A 22,165-nucleotide genomic window follows, 5' to 3' on the forward strand; every position below is an offset into this window, starting at 1 on the left:
AAATGGGTGGGATTTGCCATCACAAATCAGGAAGCAGAACACCCACCCACCCCCACCAGGGAACTATTGTCTTTGTGGTGAGGTCACATTGTCCTTGTCATGCTGCAGTTTGGATTCTCCTTGGAACAAACCCGTGCGCTTCAGTCGCCAGACCCAGTTACTAGAGAAATCATTAAGGGGAGGGGACTAGACCTTTGGTCTGTCAGCTCCAAAAGTCCCACGCCTCAAGCAACTACTTTCAGGAAGTATCTCTGCTGGAGGCAATCGAGGGTCCCCATTGTCACTGAGAGCTGCACTCCAGAGCATGCCTGCTCACCCACACAGATACATTCCCAGCACATCATGGCCCCTGCTGTGATTCCCCCTCCAGAAAGAGCCACTAGGCTTTTGATCCGTCAGTGCCTGCAACTGAGTCACCAGACAGAAATACCATTCCAGCCCAGGATTTGGAGCCTGGCTCTGGGCAGTCATCTAAAGACTCATGTTCTGTTGGTTTCAGGTCTTCGGAAATATCTTCTCGGAGGTACAGAGAAGATCATTCCTCAAAACAGCAACTCTGGCCATCTGCAACCCCCTGCTCCAGATCAGCCAGGCTGGGCTGGCCCTAGCCTACTCCATTCTGGGGGAAGCCGATCAGCTGATGGGTGATGAGGTAAGCAGCTGGGTTAGGCTCAGGAGTTTGGGGGTGGGACCCACTGCCTTTCACCTTTAGGCTATGGAAAATCATTCCCATCCTAATGCCATTCAGTGGCTGGGCAGCAACAAGCTTGATGGGGAATGAGAGTCAGAGCTGGTGCCATAGGGATGGGAGATGAATTCACCTCCACAAGCAGGATGGAGACAGCTTGTCCCTGAGCAGTTCAGAACCAGCTCTTTAGCAAGGCTATTTAATTACAAGAGTTACACCACCAGGAGAAGCTGCCATTGCTCATGGTATGGGCAAGAGAATCCCCTAGTGATGTCTATGAGCCTTTCCTGCCCCATAGGGCCTCAGCCCAGTTCCCAGTGGCCTAGTGTCCATGTCACCAGATACGCCATTTAGAGTTGCCCCTATCACTGGCAGCTTTGGGGGGCCAGGATGGTGCAGAGCTGGTACATTACCTTGGCCATGGCAAACTGACCGGGCAGGGGTGAGGCACGTGGGCTGGGGGAAATTGCTTTTCTGCTGCCCAGGCTGGACCTGTTCTGGGGAGAATTGGATGATTCCATCTGCAGGGGCTGTTGATCAGCCTCATTCACTAGGGCTGCCAACCTGCAGCTTCACCATTAGCCACTGAGGGTCACTTGGGGAAAGAGCTCAGCCTCCCCCATCCCATATTACTGCTGCCAGAAACCCTCCCACCCACTCAGCTAGAGCCCCATTCCTGCCATGACTTGGTTGAGTGGATGGTGGAGGAGAGATTCTGATAACATGAGCTGAGTCCCCAGGTGGGTTTGGAGATGGAACACCTATCAGAGGGAGGCTGAGGAAATGGAAGCCGACACTCACCCTACAATGAGGGGATGGGGGGAGGTTGTTTAGCACTGGAGGTCACTAGAGAGAAAGGCAAGAGTCCATCTCAGCAGTCAGGAGAGTATAGCTGCCCCCGAGACACGGGCAGATGTTGGGTGGAAATGCTGCTGGTTTCTATTGCCATTAATCCATCCTGATTCTTAAGGGCATCTAAGTCTCTGACAGGTTCTTGTTCTCTTGCAGCAGGAGGATGTCAAGGACAAGGTAATGTGCCAACTCCACACCATCCATTCCTTTTGCCAGATGCCTGAGGCGCGGCAAGGGCTGTGCCTCTTAGGACGCCTATGATGGGGTGTATAAACCCCACACTGGGCCAGGAGGGTTAGATAGCAGTCCTGGGCCGCTGTGATCTCACCCCATGGAACCACAGAACCTCCTCTAGCTGGACGAGGAGTGTGGTGAAGCAGAGAAACCACCCGTTAGCACAGAAGGGGTTAAGGAGAGCCTTTGGGCCCAGCTAGCCCCCTCTGTGATACCTGCAGCTAATGCCAGGCCTGGAGGGGAGAGAAAAAAAGAGAACCTGATTCAGTTTGAGGCTGACTGGTGAAGAGAGAGGAGCTAGCCTGCCAGGCAAGGCATCCACCAGGAACCCAGCACTGTCTTCCAGGTCAAAGGACATGGAGAAAGAGACTTAGGAGCACCCAGCCTTAGAGGAACCTGGGTGACAGAAGCGCAGAGACCTGGTGGGTGTTCTGACCCTGCCAAAATTACAGTTGCCCCACCTGGAGGAACCTGGAACCTCAGCAGGATGCTGCACAGGGTCTATGAGGGATCATTCTAGAGACAAGCCACCACAGGCACTTGGACTATAGGGGCCATGCCCCAAACCGAAGGAGCAACAGCAGGAAGTAGCCCAGGGCAGCAAATGTAGACTCCCCCTTGGAAGGTCCCCTACTCCGGGGTTAATTTACACAGGGCCCTGGGCTGGGACATGCTGGAGTGCGACGGCCTGGGTCCCCCTACTGCCACCTGCCTTAAAGACTGATTGTACACAGAAGCAGGAGGTCAAGCAGGAAGTCAAATATTGCAACCACTGGGTCAACTGGCTTTCCAAGGCCCCTGTTTACAAGGAGTTTAGAAGGGAGCCAGACAACTCAGAAGGGAGCGAGACAGCAGAGAACGAGAGGCTTTACCTTGAGAACTCCTGAATAAGGATGCAGCAGAAGTCCTGGCTACAAGAAAGATTCTGCAAGCAGCAGCTACCCCAGGCCTGAGAGAAGGGACTAGCCCTTCCCTAAGACTAGGGAACCCTGGGCTCTAACTTCTGGAGGATCACAGATGAGGCATTTGACCATATGCCAATTGGAGAGGGAGGGCCTGGGCTCCCCTACGAACCACCCTTTTTCATGGAGGGGGGATAAAACCCTTTCCCCTCCTTTGGAGAGGAAGAGAGGATAGAGATGTTGTAAGCCCTGAGTCTATGGTGTGCCACTCACAGGCAACATGTGGGTTGAAGACTCTTCTGTGGGGATGTTGGACTGTATACACTGTACTGGACTCTTAACTCAGAAGGGGGTGAACTTCAATTGGTGAAGTGGCCCTGTGGGTCAAGTCACTGCCCATCAAAAGGTGGACTGCCACTGGAGTGATGGCTAGCAAGGGAGGCCAGAGACAGGACAGTTGATACCCAGTGATGTACCTACTAGGCAGTACCACATGTAAACCCGGCCCTCATCACAGTTGGCAAAGAAAGCAGGCAACATCCCAGACCTGCTGATAGGCCTAAAAAAGAGAAAAAAGGCTAGATATGGTAAAAGTATTGAAGTGGCTGTTAGATAGTCAACAATAACCTGCAGCCCAATTGCAGCAACAACAGTACCAGCTGCTCCAACAAATGGCCAACCAGGAGCAACCACAACAGGAGATACTACAGCAGCAGCTCATTCAGGAATTGGCAGAGCAGCAATAAGAACAGCAACAATGCCTCATGCAACAAATAGTCACCCTCTGTGATGGGGTGTACTCTCCCCACACTGAACAGGGAAGGGTTAACCCCTCACTGTGGGCTGAGGAAGCCATGCCCTCTCACCCCTGCTGCGCAAGCTCCAGTTGGAGCACTAGTATAAAAGGGAGCAGCTCAGTTCAGTCAGGGCTGAACATCAAGGGGGTGGACACACAAAGTTGACTCCAGCCCAGGAGCTGCAGAAGCCCGATTGCAGAAGCCAGGCCTGCTGAGATCCAGGCAGATACCTGGCTACCTGAAGATGTCCACGAGAGGACGGAGCTGCTGAGAGCTCCGCAGGCCGAGGAACCCAGAGTCCCCGGAAACTCCCGGACTGCTGTATCGGAAGTAGACCAGAGGGACTATACATGGAAATGGTTATAGAACCAAAAGCTAAGTCAGCATGTTTTGGTAGGATCCCCGCTGACCCAGTGACGAGCAGCAGTGTGGAAGTAAGGCTGGCAATACCATACCCAGCCACCCTTACTTCTGTGCTGCTGCTGCTGGTGATGCTACCTTCAGAGCTGGGTGGCCAGCCAATGGCCACCGCAATCTGGCCACCAGCTCTAAGGCAACTCTGCCATCTGCAGCAGCCCGGAAGTAAAGATGGCAATACCATAGCATGCCACCTTTACTTCTGCGCACAGAAGTAATGGGAGTAATATCATACCCTGACACCCTTATGTCTGCGCTGTTACCAACGGCAGCGCTGTCTTCACTATCTGGCCATCCAGCACGGAAGGCAGTTCTGCCATGAGCAGCAGCATGGAAGTAAAGGTGGCAATACTATACTATGCCACTCTTACTTCCATGCTGCTGGTGGCGGTGGCTCTGCCCTCAGAGCTGAGCAGCCATCCAGCTGTCACCACTCTCCAGTCATCCAGCTCTGAAGGCACCGCACAAGTAAGGGTGGCATGGCCCACCCTTACTTCTGTGCTGTTGCTGGCAGTGGTGCTGTCTTCAAAGCTAGGTGGCTGGAGAGCAGCAGCTGCTGGCTGGGACGTTTATGTCGTTTGTGGGGTGGGAAGACTATTTTTTTAATCCCATTACGTTCCCATCTGGTGGCTTGGTGGGATTAAATAAATAGTCCCAGGCAAGGCTCTAGTTGGGGCGCAAATATGCTTGCTCGTCCCAGGTGCTAAAATGTTTGGTTCCACACTGTTTGTTAGCACCCTCCCTGATGGGGCTGGCAAAAGCCCCATATCATGGTCTTGGTGCCATGGCCAGGCCTGACTATGCAGCAGTCAAGGTGGCCATTTTAGACATCTTTGACATCACAGCCAAAACCCAAGAGTGCTTTCACTGGGAGAAAGATCCACTGAGGTCCTGATCTTGAGCAGTGGCCCAGACCCTTTAGAAATGTTGATGACTCTGACTCGAACCTGAAAGGTGATCTGAGTGGATAAACCTCTTTTCTCTCCCTTAGACAGGAGGAGAGGATAGAGACGTTGTAAACCCTGAGTGAAGGATGTGGCATTCATAGGCGACATGTGGGTTGAAGACCCTTTCTTTTGTGGGGATGTTGGACTGTATACATTTCATTAACCCAGAAGTGGGCATACTTCAATTGGTGAAGTGGCCCTGTGGATCAAGTCGTTACCTACCAAAAGCTGAACCACCACAGCACTGGAATAATTCCTGGCGAGGAAGGCCAGAGATGGGGAGAGTTGATACCCAGTGATGTAACTACTAGGTGGCACTACACATAAGCCCAGCCCCCATCATAGTTTGGCAGAGAAAGCAGGCAACATCCTAGACCTGCTGTGAGACCTAAAAAGAGGTAAGGTAAAATTATTGACGTGTCTATTGGACAGCCAACAACACCAGGCAGCCCAACTGCAGCAACAACAGTACCAGCTGTTCCAAAAAATGGCCACCTAGGAGCAACAACAGGAGATACAACAACAGCAGCAACTCATTCCGGAGTTGGCAGTGCAGCAATAAGAACAGCAACAATGCCTTGTCCAACAAATAGTGACCCTCTTACAACTTCAGGAGTCAAATGTAAATCCTGCAGCAAGACCTTCAAACACCGCTCCAGCTCCAAGCATTCAAATAAAACTCACAAAGAAGAGGACTGAAGATGACCCAGAAGCCATCCTCATCACTTTGACTAGGTTGCCATAGCAGCACTGTCCATGTAAATTGGCCAAACCGGACAATAACTAAATGGACACAAATCAGACATCAGGAATAGTATCATACAAAAGCCAGTAGGAGAACACTTCAATCTCCCTGGACATTCTATAACAGATTTAAAAGTAACCATCCGTCAACAAAAAAACTTCAAAAACAGACTTCAAAGAGAAACTGCAGAACTAAAATTCATTTGCAAATTTAACACCATTAATTTGGGCTTGAATAGGGACTGGGAGTGGCTGGCTGGACATTCCATAACAGATTTAAAAGTTTTATATTTGTCAGAGTGAGATAAACTCTGATCTCATTTACATGCACCTCTCTGAGGAACTCTGCACAGGAACCAACCTGACACTATGTCATGCTCCTGTACCAGACATGGGAGGGTCACAGAGCTTCTTTCTGAGCAAAATACTCACCAGGGCTGAGCTTAGCTTAAATAAGGTTTGTTACACACAGCACCACCCAGTGGTTCAACATTGTAATATAGTTACACAGCCCACTCTACTCAAAATGGGAGACACACACGCACACACACAAACATGTCTCCACATAGGGACTTCCCTACAGAGATCCCATGCCATATTGCTTTCCTAGTCATCCACTTACATACACCTCACTCACTTTACAGAGATCCATCAGACAAACAGGTTTCAGAGTAGCAGCCGTGTTAGTCTGTATTCGCAAAAAGAAAAGGAGTACTTGTGGCACCTTAGAGACTAACACATTTATTTGAGCATAAGCTTTCGTGAGCTACAGCTCACTTCATGCCAGACAGGCATGGATGCATCCAATGAAGTGACTGTAACTCACGAAAGCTTATGCTCAAATAAATTGGTTAGTCTCTAAGGTGCCACAAGTACTCCTTTTCTTTTTATCAAACAGGTCACCTTTAAAGAGACCTCCAACCACCTTTTCCCTCAGACACACCTGATATGTCTCTTTAGAGAGACCCACATCCATCCCCACAGTTACCACCCCACCCCACTCAAAGACACCTGTTACACACACAACTGACACTGCCCTCCTCCCCCACTCCCAGACCTCTAAGACCTACACCCTTCAGACACCCTGACACTGCCCTACTTCTCCCACAGACCCAATACCTAGACCCCCCAGACACTACCCTCTGTTCCCACTCACAGAGACCCCTGATACTTACACCCGTCATAGACACACTGACAATGCCCTTCTCCCCACTTACAGACCCCCCACAGACACCATGAAACTGTGTTCCTTCCCAACTCACAGACCTGAGATCTAGACTCCCCAGACACCCTGACACTGCTCTCCTCCCCACACTCACAGATCCCCCCCTGAGATCTAGACACCCAGACACTGCCTTCATCCCCCACTCCTACAGGTACCTACAGCCCTCACAAACACCCTGACACTGCCCTACTCCATCCCTCACAACCCCCTGGTACCTACACCCCTCACGGACACCCTGACACTGCCCTCCTCCCCCGCTCACAGACCCCTGGTACCAACACCCCTCAACACACCCTGACACTGCCCTCCTCCCCCGCTCACAACCCCCTGGTACCTACACCCCTTAACACCCCCTGACACAGCCCTCCTCCCCCGCTCACAGGCCCCTAGTACCTACACTCCTCAACACCCCCTGACACTGCCCTCCTCCCCCGCTCACAGGCCCCTAGTACCTACACCCCTCACACACCCCCTGACACTGCCCTCCTCCCCGCTCACAGACCCCTGGTACCTACACCCCTTAACACCCCCTGACACTGCCCTCCTCCCCCGCTCACAGACCCCTGGTACCTACACCCCTTAACACACCCTGACACTGCCCTCCTCCCCCGCTCACAGATTCCTAATACCCCCCCAGAAGACACGGTCTTCCTCCCACACTGACAGACCTTAGACCTGCCCCACACCACTACCCTCCTCTCCCAGCCATGCCCAGCCCAGCCCGACATTTCCCTTTCCCGTGTGACAGTGGCCCTAGCGCCCCCCCCCCCCCCCAAGCCATACTGCAGGGACACCCAGCCAAGGGGAGGAAGTGATCAGCACAGGAAGTGTACACTGTTTCTATAGCAACCCCTCTGCAGCAGCCGCCAGGGCAGGCACAGAGAGGAGGAGGATGTGAGTGAGGAAGGCTCCCTCCTGGCTGAGTGACCAACATGCCTACGAACGCGGCTGCTGCCTCTGCCACTCCAGCTGGTGAGCCTGGCTCAGCTCCTGCCCCTTCCCAGCACCTATGAAGCTGCTTCCTCAAGGGCTGGAGCCACAGGGTTCATGACTTTGCGGGGAGGCATGCAGGGTGGAGAGGCAGGTTATTCTGAATGCTCCTTCCTCCCCACCCTGATCTGTGTAGACTAGAAGCCCTACTCCAGCATCGGGTAATGGCGTGTCATAGCACAGGGATGTGACTGCATTGCGTTTATCCTGCTTGACAAACTGTTAAAAATATGGTTAAGCATGGCCCTGGGGCCTCAGGACACCTGGGTTTTATTCCTGGCTGTACCATTGATGACTCACTAATAAATGAGGCTCACTGAGGTTCCTGATTAAAGTCTGCAAGTGGCTCAGACAGAGAGGTTATGATTGCTATTATCATAAGATTTTCCTTCTGTGTGCACTGTGAAATACCCCCTTAGAGGTTCAGTGCGTAGCTGATTCATATTTTTTTTTACTAATTAACAACAAAAAAAAATCAAAGTCTCACCGTTGTTTCTCCTTCACGGGGTTCAGAATGAAACTATTGTTCATATTTTGAAATTTTTTCCAGATTTTTTTACCTCAAAAATGGTATTGAAATTTTCACCAAATTGGTTATTGATGTTTTTGTTTGCTGAAAACTGGGTTTTCTGTTAATGAACAATCTCTATAACCACTTTGATAATAGTTTCAATAAAAAATTCAATACAATGTGACAAATGGGGAGGTTAGCTGGGAAGTAGTACAGAGGTATTGGGCATCTGGATTACCTTTACCCTTTCAGGTTGCAGATCTCAGTATATCTGCAGTTTTAGGGGGCCACTGTCCATTCCATAGAAAATGGAGAGTGCAAACTTCTCCCTCTTTACCAATTAGGTGTTTCCAAGGACATGCCACAAGTCAAAATTCACCATGTTTGCCAGCCCTTCTGTGTGTTTGTGTTATGGAAAAGATTATTTAACCCAAACTCATTGCATTAACATTGTCAAAATGCCCACATGTTCTTCTCATTGAATACAGTAGGTCAGATTCTCAGCTGATGTAAATCAGTATAGTTCCATTGAGGTCTGTTGGGTTACTGTCCTAATGATACTGCTGACACTGTTTCTGAAAATAAACAAACAAAAACAAATAACTCCTCTCCAAAAGAAAACAAAAAAACCAGCCAAAAATAAGCCCCCAAGATTGTTGAGGCCTGGACCATCTCTTTGTTCTGTGCTTGTACAGCACCTAACATAGTGGAGCTCTGGGTTCACAACTGAGGCTTCTCAGTGCCATTGCAATACAAATAAATAAATAGCAATAATATGCGGAAATAGAGAGAGGAGAACACTTGTTAGGAACATTCATGCACTTTTTACATAAATTGTGTGGTGATTTCCTAATAATACTTAGCATGTATATGCTTTAGCATCTAAAATTGCTCTACAGCGTTGAGTAACCATTATTATTCCTACTTTGCACAGGGAGAAATTGAGGCACAAATAGGTTAAGCCCCACATTCTGAAACTTGTGTGATCTGTAGCATTGGACCCTGTATCTGTGAGGATCCTCATCACCTTGGCAAACCTAATGAAATAACACAATTGTGCACTCTGATACCACTGCTGTGGAAGATGGTTCTTTGCTGACATCTTATTAGCCATTTTGGGTTACTTTTAAACTTAGCTGTCTGAAGTTAACTGTCTAGAACCATACATGGGCTCATACCAGGCCATTTATTTAGGTTTGCAAATTTTGGCCCTAAGTGACTTGCCCAAGGTCACACAACTAGTTTGTGGAAAAGCCCAGAAGAGAACTGATGTCACCTGATTCCCACTCCAGTGCCAGATTCTCTGGATGATACTGTCTGTAAATTTACAGCCTGATCCTGCATCACCAAAGTCATTGAGACTGTTTGCCAGAAGTTGGGAATGGGCAACAGGGGATGGATCACTTGATGATTACCTGTTCGGTTCATTTCCTATGAAGCACCTGGCATTGGCCACTGTCGGAAGACAGGATACTGGGCTAGTTGGACCTTTGGTATGACCCAGTATGGTCGTTCTTATGTTCTTATCACAGACGTCAATGGGAGCAGGATTGCAGGCCATAATAACAAGCTGATGGCTACCGTAGAAATGCCATAGCTATTAGTAATACCAAGCAACACAGGATGATTAATAGAGTAAGTGTAGCCTAATGGATTGTGCACTGGACTGGGATCTATTCCTGGCTCCCCTGCTGGGTGACCTTGGGCTTGTCTCTCTGCGTCTCAGCTTCTGTAAAATTGGGATAATGATGCTTACCTCCTTTGCAAGGTGCTTGGAGAGCTGCTAATGACAAACACTATGTAAGAGCTAAGCATTTTTACTGGACAAAGAATCACTCTCTACAGTAGTTGTCATTCTGGTATCAAAATATGCTAAGTGATAACTTGATGTTTCAGTAGGTTTGACCGTGTGATAAAGGTTCTCACAGACATAGCATCCAGTCCTACAGCCCTCATTCTGAAAAAGTTTATATTGGCTACTAGGGATGGGGAGTTTTGTCAGAGTAAAGATCAGGTTCATTATATTGCTGATGAGCATCTTCAAAACTGATAAACATTTCCATGTCAGCATCTTCTGATTCATTCCATGTTTCATGTCCCCACAATGTCATCCAAGTGGTTAATGACCCTTTGTTATTCTTCAACAGCTGTCAAGAAGAAGCCAAATTATGCTAACCTACATGAGGCAGTGAAAGCCGGTGATGTAGAACAACTTGCATCAATGGTAAAAAGCGGAGCCAGTATTAATGAGGTGGATTTAGTCCATAAATTTACACCTTTGCACTGTGCAGCGCACTCTGGAAGCCTGGAGGTAAAACATTTTTTTAGATCTAGGACACAACAAGGTTCTTATGGATCAATGCTTTCCTTCTCAGGATAGGAGAGACTGAACACAGGCTTGCAAGCTCATGCTGATCTGGCTGAATCAATAATCTCTTTGTCTATTTATTGCTTAGTAAATCCATTCAGCATTAGTAAAGCAGGAATTTATGATGCATATACACTTTAAATATGATGCAAAAATTAATATATTATTTTTCAGTTTTCTAGACTTATTGTGCCTTTTCCATGCCTTAGGCATGTTATATGTATTCAGCGTCACAGGATTTCATAGTACATTACAGAAAAACCCAGAGGAGACTTTCCCAGTCCTAACATAGGCTCCATTTATAGTCTTCCTTACAGACTCATGCCTTCCTCCATCCCTCAAGCAACCTGTTCCGTCCTCCTCCCCTTCACTTCAGGGAAAGCCCAGGGAAATATGTAACATTTACAGAAAATCCTAAAAGTAACCAAATCTGGGCTCTGGCCAACTAGATGAAAAGTGAATTTAAGAGCCATTGATTTCAACTGAGAAGTGTGCCACCAGCCCAGTTCCCTCTTATACCAATGGAATCTTACTTTGAGTACATCAGGTGACTGAAGAAGGACTTGACAGGACAGTAACCATTTAGAGTTTTACAGATCAAAATCAACACCGTGACTGTTTACCTGTAAATCAGTTGACAACTGCTGCACCAGTGTTATGAGCTTCCAGAGATTAAAAACTGGGCTACCACATTCTGAACTAGCAGCTGTGTCATGTTGTAACCTCATGTGGAATGCACCGTAGCAATCTAACCTTGAAGCGACAAATGCATGTGTAACTATGGTAAGATCCATATACCAAAGGAAACTGCTTGCTAGATGCAAGTAATAAGAAATACATTGCTGCTTTCCACGTGTCCAGAAACCACCAGGGAGCTAACAAGACCCCCAGGTTTTTGGTCTTTAGAAACAAACTGTGCTCATATCCCATCAGTCTGGGCTGTTTCTATAATTTCTGCCATTTTTCCAATGATTCCCCCACCCTGTAAGTCAAGTCGTGGTCTTGTTTGGGTTGAGTCTCATCTAGCCAACCTTCTCCAATGCCCCAGTTAGAGAGACAATAGAGGAACCAGTGATGGAGCCTGGCTTAAACTGCTGCTGGAGAAAATGTTGTACACCTAACAAATAAAGTTTTATCTCATGCTCTGGAGGGCACTGAGAGTTGCTGGAAGTGACCATTAGAGCACAAAATAATACCTCTGAAAGTGAGGCTTGGTCATGGGAAGATGGGAGGAGAGAAAGGGTACCACAAGTCCAGGAGTTTAAACAGAAAAATGTAGGAAGGCAAAGGGTTGATATTTTTCTTTGTTTGCAATAAACATAATCAAAATTGTAGAGAGGTATGTTTGTGCCCATTTCTCCAATTTTTAAATGTATCCTTTCACTTTCATAGTGGAAAGAAACATTACACAAATAGCCCTATAGGTTACATCTTAAATCTTTTAAAATTGAAATGTAAAATTACATAAGCCATACTGTAAGATCAGTAAGGCATGCTTGGGTCCGCTTTAGTACGCTATTGGTACATTTCTTGGATGGATGAAGGAATGAAGCTGTAGCTTTCTAATGCAGCAACAACTTACTAATGCATGCTCTGTTGTGATTTATTGTAATAATGGAGAATTCCGATAATGCTTTGAAACATAATATCAACTGATAATTTGCAGTGAATTCCCTATTAGAACTGTATACTGGATCCATGATAATAACCTATATTTAAAACAAATGAATGTCTTTGTCTTTGTTTTGATTGGTAGTGTCTTCACTGGCTGCTCTGGCATGGGGCTGATATAACAGCTTTAGCTATAAGAGACTGGACAGCAGCTCACCTCGCTGCTATCAGAGGTCATGATACTTGTATGCAGGTAAGCATAAATATTGACATCAAAAGTAAATAGGGCCGATCCTCACCCATTGTGGAACTGTGACAGTTCACACCAGCTGAGGATTTACTCCAGTGTTCTGAAAAGAAGTGGTAACAAGATTCATACTGTACACCATGGTGGAGTTTTCAAAGCTGCATAGGATATTTAGATGCCAACTGGACATCTGTATCCCTTAGATCAGTCGTTCTCAACCAGGGGTCCGGGGCACCCTGGGGGGCCATGAGCAGGTTTCAGGGCGTCCGCCAAACAGGGCCAGCATTAGACTCGCTGGGGCCCAGGTCAGAAAGCTGAAGCCCCGCCGCATGGGGCTGAAGCCTGAGGCCTTGAGCCCCACCATCTGGGACTGAAGCCAAAGCCTGAGCAGCTTAGCTTCATGGGGGCTGCTGTGGCATAGGGCCCCAGGCAATTGCCCGGCTTGCTACCCCCTAATGCAGGCCCTGGCTTTTATATGCAGAAAACCAGCTGTTGTGCCATAGTTGGGCCGTGGCGTTTTTATAGCATGTTGGGGGGACCTCAGAAAGAAAAAAGTTGAGAACCCCTATCTTAGATATTTTCAGAATTAGAAACATTTCTGATTATAAATAATACACAAGATAGATCTACCTATACATTATTATTATGTTCTTTATTGTTTGTACAGTGACAGTGCCTAGAAGCCCCAGTCAGGGACCAGGACCCCATTATATTAGCTGCTGTACAAACCCAGAATGCAAAGATGGTCTCTACCCCGAAGAGCTTATGATCTATGTGTAAGGCAAGAGACAACAGGTGGATATAAGACAGAGAGATGGGGCAGCACAATATACTGCATTCATTGCTATGAGAGAAGACAACATCCATGTACTTATTTAATACTCCTTCCTACTTCACCCAGAAGTTACCCTGCTGACAGTATAAAGTAATCCTCCCAGGCGACATTTGCTATTTAATTTTGTAAACTGAATTTCTGCTTTGTATTTATTTAGGCCCTTGTAATGAATGGAGTAAACTTAACAGCTCAAGATGACCGAGGATGCACTCCGTCACACCTAGCTGCAGCCCATGGACAATCATACACTTTACAAACCATACTCCGGAGTGGAATGGTGAGGAAATTTTATCTTCTGCGGGGATTTTTTTTTCTTTTTTTGAGAAATGGTACACTTGCATTATACCATTACAACTCCCTACAGGAGGGCCAAATCATGGTATACTTTTGCAAACAAAAACGTCCATTGATTTGATGGGACTTAGGACTGTAGGATTTGACCTGTAGTTTAGTTATTGTGTGTGTGCTATTGGTGAGAGCATACTTAGTTTAAATTAATGTTAGTTATTTATTATGAGGCACATAAGGAAAATGATCCAAGAATTTAGAGAGAATGAATACTTTGGAAAAGTAGAACATTTCATTAGCTGATAGTGACTTAGTTAAATAGAGATCAGAAGCTTTTATTATCATGATCTTTTTCAATCATAATATTTTTTAGCTTTAAAAAAAGGCAAATTTATATCTAACATATTGTGAGCAGCAACATGGCCAGAATATGTCAAAAATGTTATATATATAATGTGTGTGTATGTGTTTTAATTTTAAAAAAAAAACAAAAAAACGTAGGGGAAAGTATGCATCTATATGCTATAAATGGGAATCATTTGTTCATAGCATCTTTATTTATATTCCTGATTTCTATTTACAAATGTAATCTCTGATGTACATGTTGTTTCCACTGAAACATAAAGGAACTAAATAAATGAACCTGCTGCTTTCATTCTAGGATGCAAATGTTTCAGATAAGAATGACTGGAAGCCAGTTCATTATGCTGCTTTTCATGGCCGCTTGGGTTGTTTGCAGCTTCTTATTAGATGGGGAGCTACTATAAATGACGTGGATAACAATGGAAATCTTCCAGGTACCTTGGGAAAAAAGAAGTCTACAGCTCTAACTTTTGGCTTTTAGTTGCTCTGTTATGTGAATATTTAGCAAATGACAAGTCATATACACTAGCAATATTTGCTAACAGATTTCACACAGTTGCCACAGTTATCTTCTAAGAATTGGGGGAATTTATGTTATCCATAACACTGATGCATGGTAACTGTTAGCTAATGCTGACTTCTTTTTATGGCAACCAGTGATGAGTTTCATCAAACACATTCTATGGCACTTTCTCATTCCTATATCCCAAGTTGCAACTATTGGGCCATATTCTGAACTTGGTGGCACTGGAATAAGTCTGGAGTACCCCAGTGTTTTCATTGGAGTTATTTCAGATTTACATTTGACTGAGATCAGATTCTGGATCATCTGATTTTGCCCCAATTCTGTCTCTTCCCCATCCCTGGCTCTTCATCCAAGTCCCATTCTCATCACATACAAAGTTTCAGTCTCCATTTCTCAGGTGTCTCATCCTAGTCCCAGTCTCCTTGCCCAGCAGGTCCTAGGACTTGTCCAGATGAACATTTAATGCACAGCATGCTGGGGTGTAAATCTGCATCGCACTAGCATGTTGCATACTAACTTCCCATATGGACTCTGCTGCTGCGCACTAAAAATTCCTGAGTGCACTATGATCTACTCTGCTTTGAAACAGAAGTAGATCAAAGTGCACTAGGAACTTTTAGTGCATGGTGGCAGGGTCCACATGGACAGTTAGTGCATGGCAGGCAAGTGTGAGGTAGATTTACGCTCCATCTTGTCACGCACTATTTGTCTAAAAAAGCCCCTAGTCTCACTCCTTCAGAATACCTGTCCCAGTCTCCCCACAATGTCCAGTCCCCTTGTCCAGCTGGTCCCAGTCTTCCATCACCTGGTCTTCCCCTGATCTCTCTCTCTCTCCACCCAAACCTCCACTCACTACCCCACACACATTCCCACTGGCTCCCTGCTCCTAGCCCCAGTCTCCCTCCCCAGGCTTCTCATCAAATATCAGTGTCATCCCCTGCCAGCTCCTTTTCCCAGTCTCTTGGCCTAGCCAATCTTTGTCTCCCCTCCCAGGCTCCTTGTCCCAGTCTACTCCTCCTGCCTTTCTCCAGATCTGGTTCTTGTCCCCTCTGCATTTGAATCAGGCAGCTTCTTCCTGTATATTGCCTTGGCCCAATGATGGGGAGTCACTGAGAGCACAGGAGAAACAGTCTCTCAGTTCTCAGTTAACGTATCTGGACCCAGAATCAGCATGACCTGCAGCCCTGGATTGGAGCATGCCCAGTACGGACAGAATCTTCAGGGAATTTAGCTTCTAAAATCTAAGAAGTCTCTACTGAGCATGTGCAAACTGCGATTTTTTTAAAGGCTTATAACTTGGCCAAATTCGGGGGTGGGGAGAAGGGGCTAGAACAAGATAAGGATGGCAAAAGGCATATCCCTGACACAAAGGCCACGGGCCTGCCTAATTTCAAATCCCTGCTCCAAAGTGTGCGAGTTATAGACCTTTTCAAAGAAAACCTTAACAGACTTTTTTAAATGGGCAAAACAACATAATTTGGCTGAAATTAAATGACAACAACAAAAAATCAGCCCGAGGCAGATGTCTGGCATGGAAAATTTCAGCCTAAATGGTTAAAGTTCAGCAAAGTTATAAGCAACTGAAAACAGGATCTTATAATAAGAAGTATCGGGCCACCTTGATAATAGGGAATCGGCAGTGCTACCAGCCCTACCTACAATATAATGGCTCCGTTGAATTCACCTCTTCCTGGGAAACTCTGCATCTGCTTGGGTGAAATCCTGACTCCACTGAAGCCAATGGCAAAATTCTCATTGACTTCAACGGAGCCATGATTTCACCCCTTGAATTCTGGCCTTATGCAGCAGGCTTTTTTACTGCAGATCCTCATAGAATTTGCATGGAGTGGAAGGCTGTGCATAGTTTGTTAGATAGTTCCTTTAGTTTACACATGGCAAGAATTTACTTATATGAAATATATTAGTGGTGCTTGAACTGGATATGTTTTAGCTATTACAAGGGTAATAGAATTCTTAATTGAAGAGAAACCATTTTTCTTTACAATAATGGACTTTACAGTGAAATATTCCATCTTTCTGTCAGTAGCATATCAGCCATATTATACAGAATGTTTTCATGCAGTGACATTAGGTAACTAGTAAGTTTTTATTTGACATTCAGTTCCTCCTTCCCCTTTCCCACTGATGGGAATGGAAAACATGACAGTTTATAATGCAATGAGCATATTTTTTGCACTTCCATAGCTCATTTCATTATGGCTGCCAGCACTCTTTACAAACATTAAATATTTAAGCCGTACAGTACCCTGTAACATCAGCAAGGTAACATGTAACCCACCATTACAAAGGAGCCACCTTTGGGGTAGAACGTAGCAGCTGCTGTACACAGCAATACTATACAACAATCCAGGACAGAAAAGGAATAGGAATTCTGTATAGAAATGAAATTATAGGGGAATTTATGATTTTGTATTTAAAAAAAAGATATGAAATTAGATTAATCTTCTGCTTGTTGTAAATAACTGCACTATGTACGTCAAATATAAATAAGGTGAATTAAGCTCACACTTTGGAGCAGGTTTGAAGCTGCTGAGAAGCTGCTTTCTGGACTGGTAAGATATTAATCCTCACATTTATGTATTGTGCTGTTTTGTCTTTGCCTAGTAAAACCTGAATAACCCTTGGTTATCTGACATCTGATCAATAGTCTAAATCAGACTCTAACAGTAGGCTGAACAGTAACAACAATTTAGCTAAGTAGCTCTTCATTTGGCAGGTGGCTGTGCTCAGGTTTAATATTGCCATGTTCTTCCTTTGTGCAATAGCTCATCTGGCAGCAATGGAGGGCCACCTGCATTGTTTTAAGTTCTTGGTTAGTAAAATGGCCAGTGTGTCTCACACCTTGAAAGCCAGGAATGACCATGGGGAGACCCCAAAGGACTTGGCACAGAGGTTCTATAAGGATAATATTGTACAGTACATCGACGGCGTGGAACATGAGAGAGATCATCCAGAAGAACAGGAAAGTGAGTAGGTGCCTGAAAAGCTTCTGAGATACTAGCTTGTAAAACAGAAAATGCCACAATGCAACAATAGCTCTGTAGAAATGATTGATACAAATGATCTGGGCAGCAGGTGATTCTGACTTTCAAGTGGAACTGTGTATAAGCAGTGTGAGAAACAGCTGAAGCTTCCGATAGTTGTTACCTTTATTTACATGTGTGTCATGTCTCCGATTTTCTCATAATGAAAACAAAACAGCACTATGCAGTCCTTTTGCTTTAGTTATACAAAGCTGTTCATGTTCCTCTTACAATCTGACACATATTCCAATGTCCACAAATTTCCAGGCAGTTACATATTTAGGACAAGATTTTGGTTCCCTTATTCATTTTGAGTTATACCTTACTCTGGCAATAGTCCCATTGAAATCAATAGGACTACTTGATAAGTAAGTATTATTCAAGAGAAAGGATAGCAGAAGCTTGCCCATTATGATTATTCTGAAGGGAAGACTTGCTCGATTTTTCAAGCACTCATTCCATATCTATTAGTCTTTTCTTAGTATTAATCATATCAACTAACAAGAAAAATCAAAGTGCCTCAATGGATAATTTTTCCACCAAGAAAAATTAATACATTGTATATCCTACCTAGGACCATTGACTTGAAAATAAGGAGACAGCTTCAGTTTCCAGCATTATTAGTCCATTAACTTTCAACCAAAGGTATATTTATTACTACAGAAATATGAAGTGAATCTCCTCTCTGTAAAATTATATAAGATGCCTGTAGCCAGTAGCCAAGACATGCTTAGTGAAGCCTGTGATGATAATGCTATGTTCTGCAGCCGTGTTTCAACCAATTAAGGGTGCATTAACCTCACTAACAAGTATGACATTTCCATGTTTAAATTATTATTTAGAGAGAGAAACTATGAAAGGTGAGGTGAAAAAATAGCTTGTTTGCCTACTTATTGGAGTTACCGGCATTTACTTGGATTCATGTCTGTTCCATTTTTCAGATTTAGCATTTCCAGGTCATGTTGCTGCCTTCAAAGGGGACTTGGTGACACTTAGAAGATTAGTGGAAAGTGGAATCATCAATATTAATGAGCGGGATGATAAGGGATCCACTCTCATGCACAAAGGTCAGTAATTAGGAACTGTATTGCAGCTCATTACTGTTTGTTATTGACTTGTTCACTTACTTATTTAAGTGGCTGCTCATCAGGTAAGCTCATGAACTAATGCATCTCATTTTCCCAAGGGCTCCAAAGGGCAGCCAGCAGAGATTATGCAGACAAAATACATATTTGGTGGTTGTCATCCTTTGCATGCATCACAAGTTGAAGTCTAGATTGTTACTTCTGCATCACCAAGGGTAGCAAGATGGTGCAGTGCACTCTCCAATTTCCTAATCATGCATTTCCCCACCATATTTGACCATCTTCATCACTGCCCTTCAGTCACGTTGTAAAGATTGAAGTAAGCCAAATTTCTGCATTGTGGCAGCCACTCTGGCCATTTCAGTCAGCAGCCTGTTAAGCCTAGTCCAGAATCTGCATCCCAGGTTGCAAACAGCTGGATGTAAGTGTGATATATCTGGGTACAATCTAAACTATATGAGCAGCTGTGCCACCCTTGCCCTGCAACCTGGGGTGCCTTACAATGCCTTGATGAAGAAGTTCCCACATGGGCTGCTCACGAAGCCTTCCAGTATGCAAGCCACACTTGAGTGTTTGTGTGTAACTGCGGCCTGCCAGCCACATTTGGCTTTCATCAGCCTCGGTTATATTGCAGGGTGACCCCAACACGCTCCCAGTTTTGATTTCCACCCAGGAAATTTCCACCCTCTCCTGGGCAATACAAGTTTATATAAAGTCTGTTATTTCTTTAATATATATACAACTTGCCACCCCAAACGGAGTTTCCCCAAAACTTCAATTTAAACACACTGGATTAGATGAAACAACAGAACAAATGTATTAACTACAAAGAGAGAAATTTTAAGTGAGTACAAGTAATGAGGCATGAAAGTCAGAAATGGTTACAAGAAACAAAGTTAAAATGCTGATACCTAAATTAACAAACTATGTTAAATTCAAAGCACTGTTTTCTCACCACATGCTTTCATCAGTCTCACTGACCAAACTTCTTAGGTTAGGACCCCTTCTCCCTGTATCCAGTGAATGCGTCCTTTGTCGCTTCAGGTGCTGTCAATGAGACATGCAGGGAGAGAGAGATGGGGTCCTTGAGATATTTGTCCCTCCTTTTTGTAGTTTCTGTCCCCCTCTTAAAAAACATTTCCAGCTGAGTACCAGGAGACAAAAAGTCTATGCTGCTTTTTCCTCACCTGTTTGAGCTTCCTTTGTTTCCCTTCCTGCTTCAGGACTCTGTTTGCTGCTTAAATGCAAATTAAACAGAGCATACATTCCTTTGTTTGAGACAGACCTATTTGCCAACCTCAGTATGGAACGTGTTAACACCATATAGTGGAATCTTATAACTTCACATACAATGTGGACATACACATTTTATCAGGACAATAATGAGCAGCAAATTATGAGTTTTCAAATGATACCTCATAAGGCATACGTTGTACAAAGATTATTACAGTAGTGTGTAGGGTGTGAATATAGGGGTACATTCTCCCACAGTAAGTTATATCCATTTTTGGTGGTGCATGCATGCATAGGTGGGAATTGCTTAAAAATGAGAATAATCAAGTTGAAGCCAAAAAAAATTTAAAATTTTTAAAATATTCAACAACTCTAATCCGTTTAGATGTAACCTTTAGAAATATTGTGTATGTAGCTATGGAACTGTACTGTACTGTGAACTGCATCGTTACTCTCTAAGCACTTGAACACTATGGTGATGTGCAATGTACAAAACCACATGATAGACATACGGTAGTACACTGTAGAGGACTATGATGCTGTATATACAGGGCTGTCTAACACATTGCTTTGCAGCAGAGTGATGTAGAAGGTGTGAGCTATTTTTTGCAGTTTGCCTTTAAAGCTCATCCCTCCCCTGTGCAGGGCTGGCCCAAGCTGTTTGCTGGAGCCCAGTCCTCCATGCCCATGCGGGGCTGGTGTTGCTGCTCACCCAAGCCCTACCTGCCCCCAACTCGAGCCCTGCCTCTCCCAATGTGCGGGGCTGGCATCACCACTCCCCCCGCCCTGACATTTTCCTTCACACACCACTTTTTTGGCAAAAGTGGGCATTTGTCCCATTTGCTGCAAGTTGGCAGGGGCAAACGGTGAAAATGCCCACTTTTGCCAAAAAAGTCAGGGTAGCTGGGACAGGGCTTAAAAAAGGGACTGTCCTGGCCAAAACGGAACCCTGTGCTTAGGTCATAGCTGTCCAGGAGGAGCTGCCTATATACTTGTGGAGCTAGAGGGAGGCACAGAGTGGGTTCTGGCTCTAAAAGAGACAGACACCCCAACCAGTACAGTCTACACAAACAAACTTCCATTACACATTTTCCCTTGCAGACCCTGATTCAACAAAGCACTTGGTCTGTTGACTTCCAATGAGACTATTCATGTGCTTAAAGATAAACAAGTGTTTAAGTGGTTTGCTGAATCAGGGTCCTACTCTGTTTGTGTTTTCCTTTCTGTGTCCCCTAGGATTATATTATTGTAAATTGTTCTATATCAATCATAAAATCTGTCACTTTCTTTTAAAAACATATTTAATCTTTTCCAGGAATAATTCTCCAGTCCTACAATGTTTGTTTGTAACTCCTCAGATTGATGCTATCCCTAAGGCAAATGCTGTTCTTCTAATATATACTAAAAAATTACCACTTGCTTGATTCAGATCCATCCCTTTTGCAGCACTGTTAATTATGAGTCAGATGCCCTACTTCTGACATCATATGCTATGTGGGAAGCTAAAAGAGATGGATTTTCCCTTTGATAACTGTCAATGCTGTAGTTCTCAAAGGGAACCAAGCAAAGCTCTCCTCCCCGCACCCTGATGCCAACGTGTTCATAAACAGGAGCAAGAGAAAGTTGTAAATGGTGTTAACATTTCAGGTCAAGTGTTTGTACCAGCTCTAGATGGGTGAAGGAAAGCCAGTATAAGGAGCAAACAGATGGTATCCCATGACATTGATGGCTAGAAAAACTGTGAAAAGAGAGAAATATTGTAGGGATACAAAGCTATGGTTGGGGAGGACCAAAAAGAATGGAACTGCTTGACATTTCACACACTCTCTCCAAAAGCCTGCCACCCAGATAAAATAAACATGGACGTGGCAGCTATCATTTGGTGCTTTCTCAGGGGTTGTATTGGCATTTGTGAAAAGCATTTGCCCAGATCCTGAAAACAATTTAGGTGCCTAACTTATTGAAATTAATGGGAGTTAGGCACCTAAATGCCTTTGAGGATCTGGGCCTAATCATAACCAGGAGGCATAGTAGATAAATAAGGAACCCGTAAGTAGCATAAAATACTGCACCATAGTTTTAGAACATATGGTAGATCTGCAGCTTCATATTATGCTGCATTGCAAGAGCCATGAGCCAGTAACAGGATTCTCTCCCAGGCAATCAAAGTTCTTTTCCATTCAACACTCATCCTTAGGATACTGTACGGAACCTTTAATGGATGCCCAGTGTTACAGAAGCCATAATACTTCACACAG

The 22,165-nt window shown here is 44.9% G+C and overlaps 1 protein-coding gene across 4 annotated transcripts in view; it reads left to right on the forward strand.

Annotated features, from left to right (window-relative positions):
- ANKRD42 (ankyrin repeat domain 42) overlaps nt 1-22,165 on the forward strand; it is a 50,862-nt gene that overhangs the window by 11,271 nt on the left and 17,426 nt on the right. For 3 of the 4 annotated variants that reach the window (XM_074955775.1, XM_074955755.1, XM_074955784.1), the window contains exons 1-7: nt 7,645-7,778; nt 10,455-10,618; nt 12,432-12,539; nt 13,526-13,645; nt 14,318-14,453; nt 17,332-17,532; nt 18,531-18,656. In XM_074955775.1, the coding sequence (XP_074811876.1) occupies nt 7,739-7,778; nt 10,455-10,618; nt 12,432-12,539; nt 13,526-13,645; nt 14,318-14,453; nt 17,332-17,532; nt 18,531-18,656 (895 nt within the window). In that variant the 5' untranslated portion in view covers nt 7,645-7,738. Of the gene's footprint in view, nt 1-499; nt 653-7,644; nt 7,779-10,454; nt 10,619-12,431; nt 12,540-13,525; nt 13,646-14,317; nt 14,454-17,331; nt 17,533-18,530; nt 18,657-22,165 lie in introns of those variants that run through there. The other variant, XM_074955765.1, reaches the window with a different exon arrangement.

The sequence above is a fragment of the Natator depressus genome, chromosome 1, assembly GCF_965152275.1.
Source record: "Natator depressus isolate rNatDep1 chromosome 1, rNatDep2.hap1, whole genome shotgun sequence".
Classification (NCBI taxonomy): domain Eukaryota; kingdom Metazoa; phylum Chordata; order Testudines; family Cheloniidae; genus Natator; species Natator depressus.